The sequence below is a fragment of the Macaca mulatta genome, chromosome 11 (genome assembly GCF_049350105.2).
Source record: "Macaca mulatta isolate MMU2019108-1 chromosome 11, T2T-MMU8v2.0, whole genome shotgun sequence".
Classification (NCBI taxonomy): Eukaryota; Metazoa; Chordata; class Mammalia; order Primates; family Cercopithecidae; genus Macaca; species Macaca mulatta.
In genome coordinates, this window is record NC_133416.1 from 59670071 (window position 1) to 59680598 (window position 10528).

General features: G+C 51.5%; 1 protein-coding gene across 1 annotated transcript; it reads right to left on the reverse strand.

The window, feature by feature from the left end:
• Window positions 1-611: 611 nt before the first annotated feature.
• Window positions 612-6435, reverse strand: KRT5 (keratin 5). Its single transcript, XM_015151781.3, has 9 exons — window positions 5770-6435; window positions 4974-5188; window positions 4139-4199; window positions 3939-4034; window positions 3633-3797; window positions 3152-3277; window positions 2671-2891; window positions 1905-1939; window positions 612-1313 (listed from the first exon to the last, which is right to left on the reverse strand). Exons 1-9 carry the CDS (start codon window positions 6319-6321, stop codon window positions 979-981), a joined length of 1806 nt encoding a protein of 601 aa, XP_015007267.3. The 5' UTR covers window positions 6322-6435; the 3' UTR covers window positions 612-978.
• Window positions 6436-10528: the final 4093 nt, after the last annotated feature.

Consider the following 10528-nt stretch of genomic DNA (forward strand, 5'->3'; position numbering starts at 1 on the left):
TGATTTATATTGCTGAATCCTCCTCCAAAGAGATGCATTTGATACACTCATTCAGGACATATAGATACCAAGGAGCTCAGAAAAAAAGGGTGTGCCATTGTCCCACAGGTCATGCAAAGTCCTGCCACCTCCATTAAATTTCAGAAATTATTTGGTAAACCAAGAGCTACTCTATCCCTGACACTGTCAAAAAATAGCTATCGAGCATCTTAGTACCCACAATTTTTAGAAAAGGCCCAACATCTTTTAGGTCTTTTGAGGTCCTGAAGGCAACATATTCTTCATTTACAAACTTTACTTAAGCCCAAATACGCTGCTACTTGCAAATCATCTCACCTTGCATAGGCCCCTCTTTAACAAAAGGCTCTAAAATCTAAATTGCAGTACAATGCACACGCCCATTATTGCCCTCCAGAGACTCCTTCATTGTAGAGACTTTACAATCTCTGTACTTCTTGGAGTCTCTGGGCCACCCCCGATAGCCACTTTCCCTTAAATGTTATTCCATTCTCCCTGTGAATTGTCAAAAGAATCGCATCTGGGTAGACTGACCCTCATGGTATCTCTAGGCTGATTGTAAACCTAGAAGAAAAACAATTCTGCACACCAGCTTATATTATAAAAGCATTTTATTGAACACACTCTGGAGGTAGTTAGAACCAGAACAAAATTTGGGATTGGGGTGGGGATTCTGTTTTGACAATTTAGATTTGGGAATACTTTGGGTTCTTGTGTCAGCAGGGACCATGCTGTGGGAAACCTAAAGGCTGATTTGAAGCAGAATATAGAACTGTGGCAAGGGAGACCAGGGGCTGGGAATTGGGTTCTCCTGGGAACCAAAGAATGTGGTTCTGCAATGGGCTTGGTCTAGACTACTCTCCAGAAAAGGATAAAACATGGCTTGAGCAACTGCCTAGAAGAGGCAGTCTCCGTGGGCTGGGTTGCTGCACTTGGAAGGCAGTGACTTGCAGCAGACTCTTAGCTCTTGAAGCTCTTCCGGGAGGAGGAGGTGGTGGAGACAAATTTGACGCTGGAGCTGCTACCCCCACCACTGCCAAAGCCCACCCCCAGGCCTCGGCCACTGCTTGCACTGAAGCCAGAGCCCCCCACACTGAGCCCACCGCCTAGGCCGACACCCCCACTGCTGCTGGAGTAGTAGCTTCCGCTGCTACCTCCGCCAAGACCACCGCCAAGACCTCCACCGAGGCCGCCGCCAAGACCTCCACCGAGGCCGCCGCCAAGACCTCCACCGAGACCACCGCCGTAGCCACTGCCGCTGCCATATCCAGAGGAGACACTGCTTGTGACAACAGCTACAGGGAAAGGAGGGAGGACTCAGTGACACCGTCTGCCAGGCTGATCCTGCATGGCCCACTTATTTGATCTGCTGGTGTTGGAGCACTCTACAGGGCCCCCTTTACAGAGTAACAAACAAGGCCCAGAAGAACTGTCATTTAGTTAAGGTCCCTAAAAAAGTGGGTGAGCATAAGAGGCAAGGTGCTAGGTACTGAGGGGAGCTAGGTACTGAGGGGAGCTAGGTACTGAGGGGAGTGAGGTACTACAGGGAGCTAGGTACTGAGGGGAGGAGCTAGGTACTGGGGGGAGCTAAGTACTGGGGGGAGCTAGGCACTAGGGGGAGCTACGTACTAGGGGCAGGTCAGGGAACAGTGTCCAAGAAGCATAGGATGCATGTCTTACCCTTTAAGAGATAAGACATGAACCACATTGTTTCCTGTCCCAATCTGTCCTTTCCTTCCACCACCCATACCTTACTAAGTGTATTATTATAAATTACCATATGCTGGGAAGGGAAAGATTTGGACCTAGAAATAGCAGAATTCTGAGTTGGCACTAAATATATCCCATATTATTGTCATTGTTAATGTCTGTTCAAAGCTACTTACAGATGTTGACTGGTCCAACTCCTTCTCCACTGAGTCTGAAAGGAGAAAAATTGAATTAAGGGTTAACAGCTCCCAAAAAGACAGCATTAGTCTATGTGGCTAACTCCCATCCTCATGATTCGAGTTCATTCCATAAGCCAGGAGTCTGTATGACCAAAAGCTGCTTAAGTTAAAGGAAGGGAGAACTCTCCCGAGGGACTTTCCAATGAAGAGGGATTGACCTAGAAACAAGTTGTTAGGAAAGAATTATAATTCACATTCTCCTACACCCACCATAGGGAAAGCACAAGAGATATGGGAAATATGATTATGTCAAAAGCAGTTTTTGCCTTGTAGGAGTTACACTCTGTGAGAGAATTTGGCACGGACAAAAATTCCTCAAACAGAAAGTAGTCAATGGGCAGCGTCAGAGGTTTGGCAATCCAAAGGTAGGTGAGTTTAACTCGGCTGGAGTAAACATGAAAGGCTTCCTGAAGGAAGGGGTACTGGAGGACAAGTGGGGATGGAGGTGGGCATGATGGATATTGAGGCTGAGCAAAGAACATGGGCAAAAGCAGAAAAGACACAAGTGTCAAGACAGGTTTGCTGAGTTGCTCAGGTGCCTGGAGGACAGGCAGCACCCAGGAACACTATATTCAGCTATATGGCTATGAGTCAGACTGAAATAGTATTGATGATGTGTCATTACCATGCACAAGTCACTGATCGCATGTGTGTGTGTTGTACACCCCACAGTGGAGCAGCTTGTGTCATGCTGTCTGCTCACCTGCACTCCTCGCCCTCCAGCAGCTTGCGGTAAGTGGCGATCTCCACGTCCAGGGCCAGCTTGGTGTTCATGAGCTCCTGGTACTCACGCAGCAGCCGGGCCATGTCCTGCTTGGCCTTCTGCAGGGCCTCCTCCAGCTCGGCCAGCTTGTTTCTGGCATCCTTGAGCGCCAGCTCCCCACGCTGCTCGGCATCCGCAATGGCGTTCTGCAGGTTGGCGCACTACAGACAGAAAGGAAGAGAGTGGGGTTGCTTGGGCAGCTGAGCTGGGCCTGAGGTGTCTCCTTCTGAGATTCTGGGTCAGGCAAACCAAACTATCATGAATCCCAGACAGAAACCATCGTGGGTGGCAGGACATTGAAACACTGGTACTGGATCTGGCTCCGTGTGTTTAGCAAAAGTAAAACAAAATAAACAAAACAAAGTAGATGTCCCTTTTAGAGCTCAGGCCCCTTCCTTGCCCTCTTTCAATCACACCCTACCTGTTTCTTGACATTGTCAATCTCAGCTCTCAGCCTCTGGATCATCCGGTTCATCTCAGAGATCTCATGCTTGGTGTTGCGGAGGTCATCGCCATGCCGGCCAGCTGTCTGCTGCAGCTCCTCATACTGATGCAGCCAGGAAAGAGAAAACATTCTGTTTATATGAGTGGGAAGAACTTTCCCAAAGTTCACAGGCAGTGAGTTCTAAGTAGTGGCAAGTAGTCTGGGGCTGGTTCAGGCTCTTCCAAGGTCGAGCCAGTCTGGTGCCTTTGCTCTCCTGGAGACACTGGTGTGAGATTCAGAGTGAGATTCTTTCTCAGGTCCTTGGGTTTAGATGGAAATTGTCTATAGGGCCATTCCTATAAAGCATCCCAATGGGTCTCAGCAGGTTCCAGGAGCCCCATCCTTGGTGTCATCATGGCCTAGAATCCTAGACATGGGTGTGTCCCCTCACTCAGGAGACAGTCATCAAAGCACCCACCTTGGTCTGGTACCAAGACTCAGCTTCGGTCCGGCTGCGGTTGGCGATCTCCTCATACTGGGCCTTGACCTCGGCGATGATGCTGTCCAGGTCCAGGTTGCGGTTGTTGTCCATGGAGAGGACCACGGAGGTGTCAGAGACGTGCGTCTGCATCTGGGACAGCTCCTGCAGGGAGTTTTGGAGTCAGTCATCTGGTTCTGTGTTATGTTATTTAAGGTCAGTTCCATTCAAATCTTCCACTCATTGTGATTTGACAACTTGAGGAAAAAAACCCACCCATGTGAAAAATTTAGATAAGTTTCTTACCGCATCAAAGAACATCTTCATGAAGTTAATCTCATCCATCAGCGCATCGACCCTGGCCTCTAGCTCCACCTTGTTCATGTAGGCAGCATCTACATCCTGGGGAAACAGGGATGGTTGGCACCGCACACACCCTACTTAAGTGAGCTCCACGCTTAGCGAGCATAGCTGCAGGCTGCCAGTTCTCTCCCACCCACACGCACCTTCTTCAGCATCACAAACTCATTCTCGGCAGTGGTGCGCTTGTTGATTTCATCCTCATACCTGGTGGTGAAAGGGATAGGAAGTGTTTGTCAGAGAATGAGCAACAGGTAAGGGGTCTTTATTTCACAGTCAACTGTAAGCCTACTTTGCAGTGGGAAGGGGCTTCTCCTCATAGGCGGAGAGGGAGGGGACACTGGTAGCATGGGCCTCTGGCCAAGGTCCTTCCCCATTTAAATACTGCTTTCTCTGTAACCGCCTACCATATAATTCTATTATTGCTATAATTCGGTTGTTTCAAGCAGATTCCTGCAGAAAAGCTGTGCTGTTTCTCCCCAGCTGCGTTACCTAGTCAATTTCTCTAGTGTTCTTTTTTGAGCTTTCAGAGGCTTAAAAAAACAAATAAACAAAACTAAATCTAGCAGCCTAGTTGCTGGTTCATAAGACTAAAGAAATTATTTGAGCCACCAAGCTGGGTTGTGTCACCAGCTCCTGCTTTGAGACAAATCTATCCAAAGGCCCATGTACCGGAGAGGAAAGCCCCAGAGAGCAAGCCTTACATCAGGGCAGAAAATTCTCCAGGTAGTGCCAAGGGCACAGAGCATGTTGCTCTGGCTGTTGGCTAAGTTCCTTGCAGAGGGCCTGAGCCTGGGACTGGAACTTTCTAAACATGAGCCTGGCTTGTGTTTTTGTTTGTTTCTTTTAGTACTGGAGGTGTCCATGGAAGGTATATCCTCCCAGTGCCCAAGGAAGGCATGGTAGTAGACTAGTAATGAAGCCCATCTGGTGCCAAAAAGACACAGCCCTCCCCTGTGTCCACCCCCCACCCCAACTCACTTGTTCTTGAAGTCCTCCACCAGGTCCTGCATGTTTCTCAGCTCTGAGTCCAGGCGGCCCCGTTCCCCAACGATACTGTCCAGCTGCCTCCTGAGGTTGTTGATGTACTGCTCAAACAATGGCTCCAGGTTCTGCCTCACGGTCTTGGTGCCCTGCTCCTGCAGCAGGGTCCACTTGGTGTCCAGAACCTTGTTCTGCTGCTCCAGGAACCGCACCTGGAGGGGAGCAGAGTTAGAAGATAGAGAAACTTGGATTTCATGTTCTGTGATCAATTCACTAAGATGCCTCCCACCTCTTTCTGTCCCTCTGAAGCTTTCCTGTGCACCGTGCCTGGCCCTGGGCCCCAGGAGGGGAGGAGCAGACTGAGACACCCAAAGTCACTTTTCCAAAGGGAGATAGGACACCTATCCAGGGCACAGAAAGCACTAGGAGTGCTGCTTGGAGTGGGTCCCGGCTCAGTGGTGGCTGCAAAGGCACTCAGGCTGCTGCCCATGCACTTGTCTAACTTCCTGTCCAGTCAGCCCCGTTCTATGTGGCATGGAATTCATCTCTCTGTCCAACAGTTGTCAAGAGGCCCTTGTGAGCTAACCTCTGAATGGGAAGAAATAACTCTCCCTTCCCAGCTGCCAGTCTAATTCAGAATGCGTCCACAAATCCAGAGCACAGAAACAAATGGAAACACAGAACTGTACAACTATAAAGGTATTTACACAAAGCCAAGACATCTTCCCTCTTCCTCTCCCTTTGGCATTTACTTCAGACCCACAGTGATTTTTTACAAAAGATCGTAGCTCACCTTGTCGATGAAGGAGGCGAACTTGTTGTTGAGGGTCTTGATCTGCTCACGCTCCTCGGTCCTCACCCTCTGGATGCTGGGGTCGATTTGCAGGTTGAGGGGAGTCAGGAGACTCTGGTTGACGGTGACCTCTTGGATGCCTCCAGGGGGGCAGACAGGAAAGCCAGGGCCACCGAAGCCACCTCCAAAGCCAGCTCCGGCACCGAGCCCAAAGCCACCACCAGCTCCACCGCCGAAACCAAATCCACTACCGGCACTACCTCCAAAGCCATAGCCACCTCCAGCACCAGCACCAAATCGGTTCCTGAAGCTGCCACCACTAGTGCTGATGGATATCCTTTTGGAGCCCCCCAGATTGTAGAGGCTCCGGCTGCCATAGCCACCCACTCCACAAGCACCCCCAAGGCTGACCCTGCCAAAGCCACCACCGCCACCCCCGGACCGGGACACAGAGGTGAAGCTGGTGCGGGAGACAGACGGGGTGATGGCAGAGGCGGTGCTGAAGCTACGACTGCCCCCACTCCGGAAGGACACACTTGACTGGCGAGACATGATGGCTTGTTCCTGGTGGAGCAAAAGAACCGGGCACTAGTGGGTTGGGAGGTGCTGGAGAGAACAGAGCTCAGCAGGACGCAGAAGGTGGCTCTGTTACCCAGGAACGGCAATGCCCCCTTTTTATCCCCTCCAGAACTGGGCTGGGCGAGAGAGCTGTCGAGCTGTGAATGATTAAGTGGGCTGGGCATGCCTGGGGGGCAGCTGTGAGCTCACCCGTCACACCTGCACAGTGGTGTGGGGTGCAAACGCTTTCTTCCTGGCAGGCTCTGCTCAGTTAGAAATAACCTTGCCTTGCAGCACTGATCCCTTGGCAGCAAGTTGGTGATGCTGCCAGCAAGTATATTTTCACCATAGAGGCTGGGGGCTGAGAGCACCTCAAGAAGGATGCCAGGAAGTGAGGAGGCATTGGCATGGCCTGTGTCCTGAGGATTTTTACAGGACTAGAGGTATTGACAACCATCCCAGTACGGTACATACTGAGCATCTGCACTTTCAGTTTGGGGAAGCTGTCTATCAGTGGGGGGCAAACGATTCCCCCCAGTGATCTGCTCTTACACTTTTCCAAGCAGCAGGTTGCTGCAGGGTTTTCCCCTCTGGGAAAGGCAATCTGTAGCCTTATATCTTGGTTATGTGCTGGAGGGAAAATAGAGTTTCATCCTTTTCTGCACAATTTCTTTCTTAGGGAAGGCACAGCTATCCCAGAGCCCACTGGGCAGATCTGCCTGCAAGATTCAGGTCAGAGAATGTGGGAAGCCCTCAGCGCCCCCTATAAACCACTTTGACCTTTTTAGTGCCAGGTTTATCCTTCCATAGCTCCTCCTAACTCAGCATTTGTTCTGCCCTTTGACCTTTTCCTTGCTCTTTGGCCTGGGCAGGACTCTGTGGGGGGCTTAGGAAACCCAGGGATCCCATGGAATCCCTTAAAAAAAAACCCTGAGACTCATGGGCTATAGCGTCTCTTCTCGGGGGTAGCTACTCTGCCGGCTCCCCAGCCCCCGAGGTGTGTTCCAGCAAGCTCTATTCTACTAGGGAAGAAATGAGTCATCGTATGTGTTGATACAGGCTGAAGGCCGCCACAAACACATACCTGCAGGAGCTTCTAATCTCATCAGGAACATGTTGAGAGTCTGACGGCCTGTTATAACGGCGAACCACCCTGTTCCAAGCAGCGGGACTTGCTCTGCTTTCTCTATGCTGCAGCCCAAAGTCTCCTTCAGGGCCAAGGCAATGGAAAACGGGATTCTAAGTCTATGGATTGTCCTGCCAGAAAGGCTAGCCAGAGCAGGCCTGTGGGCCCAGGCAGCTGGCATGACAATCTGCCAGTTGCTTTAGGGAGGGCCCTGTGAGATCCCCTCTGCAAAACTTGTCTGGGGGGTTGTGGCACCAGGTGGAGGTAAGGGGATTTCTGATGAGGTTTTAACACACGTCTGTTCTAAACCACACCCACTCTTTTTGGCAGCAGATCTGAGTGGGGTCACCTCTCTGCCGTCCCCCAGATAGAAGCAGGGCTCTCAGGCAGGACAGTGCTTGGGCCTTTCAGAGCTGCGGGGGGTGGGGGGGCCCTGTGGCCCGAGGCTGGAGGTAGGAATGCAATGGGGATGGGTTCAAAGCCTCAGGGAGGAGGGGCTATATTCTCAAGAGTAGAAGAACAGGACCCGACCCAGGCTCAGGAATCTCTCACCAGGAACTGCGGTTGGCCACAAGGAAGCCAAGGCTGTGGGAAAATGATTCCCTGGTGCTGAGGATCAGCTGAAACAGTGACTTCTCACCAGAGAGCTGCGATGAGCAAGCAGCTGACAGGTCAATCCCAGCAGACAGACCAATGGCTGGAGCCGGTCTTACAGGTCTTGAGCAAAGTGGTTTGGGTGGCCTCCCTGGCTAGAGTGTTTCTGAGACCCTCAGAGATGAATTGTGCTGAGTTCACCATTTTCACATTTTGTTGCTTTTTGGAGAACAGATGTGAGTGTCCTGGAGGCCTGAGACATATGAGGGGACCCTTGGCTCCTGATAGAACAGAACAGGTCCAAGCTTGAAGCAAGTGTCTGAGGTCTTATAGTGGGATGCTCCCTCTCCACTCGAAGATCACTATCGGAGTATGTCCCCACCACCACATACGCTCACAGGTCCCAGGTACAGGCCTCACTGCCCTCGGGGAAGCCCCACCCCTCCTGAGACACTGGGACATTCTCTTCTCCCCATTCATTCTCCTCCCAGCTGTGTTGTGAAGAAAGAGGACTTGGCAGAGCAGGAATGCGTTCTGGCTAGTCTGAGGATTGCTAGAGTGTGTCAAGCTCAGATCCATGTGCCAGGGACCAACGGTGAGTGTGTGGCAAGTAACTGTGGCAGGGACTGTGTGGGTGCCCCACGGGAGAAGCAGCAGCACTCTTCTGTCCGAGCTTCATGGGAATCCTCCCGTGAGCAGGCAGAGCAGCCCCTCCCTCAATGCCAGACCTGGACAGGTATAAATAATGGAGCCAGGCACCAGCACCACTGTGGCTTGGGAGAGTCCCACCCCAGCCTGGAATTTCACTGTGGCAGGAAGGGAGGGATTGTGTTAAGCTCACCAGGGAGCTTTTCGGCTGGGCACCCCACAGAGGCAGTTCCCAGGCTGGGTGGGACATGTTGCTCAGCTTCTCCTCTGGGTGCTGCTTTCCTTGTCATCAGAAGACAGTGCAGGGCCCGCCCTGCTGCTCTCCCCATCAGAGAAGGGACAGTAAGCCGGCTGCCCTGGCCTGTCTCACAGAGCTGTGTGGGGAATGCAGGACCTGGTCAGCGTTTCATACACGGAGAAGCCCTTCACAGACACCAGGGAGAGGGTGGTATCCATTCACGGAACAAGGGTTAGGCAAATCCTGCCATCCTGGCCCGGGATTCCTTCTCCTCAGAGCCTCCACTCCAATCTGTAGGGCTTTAGTAGAAGATACATTGAATAGAGCATGATAAATAGAACATGTTCAATAGAACAGCATTTGTACATAACCTCTAAGTCTCCCCCAACAGGGCAGTCTCCAAGGTTAGGCAACACCTCTGCATGGCCCACACTCTCAACCCAGCCTTGGGCACTGGAGGTGTTCCGCAGATATTTTTTGGGTTGAATCGACAGACAGAAAATCCTCTTCCTCCACTCCTTCCCCAGATTGTTATGTGAAGCCCACAATGGCAAGAACCTCAACTGCTTTTGTACCAACCTACATCTACATATTATACATAACAGAATGTATATATATTATATATATTCACATATATTTCTGTGAATCCCCCAGCCCTATGCTGAGTCCCAGAGTCCTGTCCATCTGCCTTTGTCTCTGGGTCCATGTCTACAGGATGAGTCTCTTGTCCCATTCACACTGGGTATGCTCTATGTTTAGGATTTAGGATTTAATCCAGCGTTTAGGATTCTTTATTCCTTAGGCTTCCCTCCATCCTTCTTCTCCCCTTGCCCTCATCCTGAGGGCGTTCTGCATCTGAGCCCACTAACAAGTAGCCTGCACATGACACCCCAGCCCCCAGGCCCCTCCAGGAGAGAAAGAAAGCTTTAGTGGCCTCAACTTTGCAGCCCTTCCACCTCATGCTTGTTCAGCACAAACAGTGGGGAGCAATAGTTGAGGTGTGAGTCACCCTATTCACTGGGCTATGGTTGGCAGCCCCATCAGGGAGCCTGCAGCCAGATTCGCGGGTTGGGGAAGGGCAGATGGAACAGCGGGCCAGCCCCAGATAACTCTTCACAAAGCCCTAGCCTCGGGGGAAATTGAGGGAAGAATTTTCCTGCCTCCACCCAAAGTGGAGTGGAAAGTCAGTGGAATCTTGCCCCCATCCCAACCGTGGGTCCAAGCTCTGGTCTTAGCCAGATTCTCAGGATCACAGGGCCCCCGAGGGGAGTGGCCACTCTGTGGATCTGCGGAGCTGGACACACCACCCCCTCCCTCATACAGACCAGTGTCTCTAGGACTTTCAGACCCCAGTCTGAAAACCAGCCTAGGTAGAAAGGTAAATGTCCAGAAGTAAAGCAACTGCTCAGCGTTGGCTCAGAGGGCATTTGGGGGTGACTCCCTGCTGCCATTATTGAGGTCCTAGTGACAAGTGACCCCCTGGAGTTGAGTTTTTCTTGTGCGCGGGCTTTGCACACATTGTGGGTCACAGCATAGGTGCAAAAGCATGTGGCACCACTCCGGACCATGTCTTGGTCCTTACCCAGTCCTTGGAT

Bases quoted from the DNA above. Each gene is read 5' to 3' on its own strand.
- KRT5 (XM_015151781.3), bottom strand. From the start codon at position 6,321: ATGTCTCGCCAGTCAAGTGTGTCCTTCCGGAGTGGGGGCAGTCGTAGC. The intron at 3,798-3,938 runs GTAAGAAACTTA...AACTCCCTGCAG, and splicing joins TGAAGATGTTCTTTGATGCG to GAGCTGTCCCAGATGCAGAC. The intron at 2,892-3,151 runs GTAGGGTGTGAT...TTCTGTCTGTAG, and splicing joins TTGACAATGTCAAGAAACAG to TGCGCCAACCTGCAGAACGC.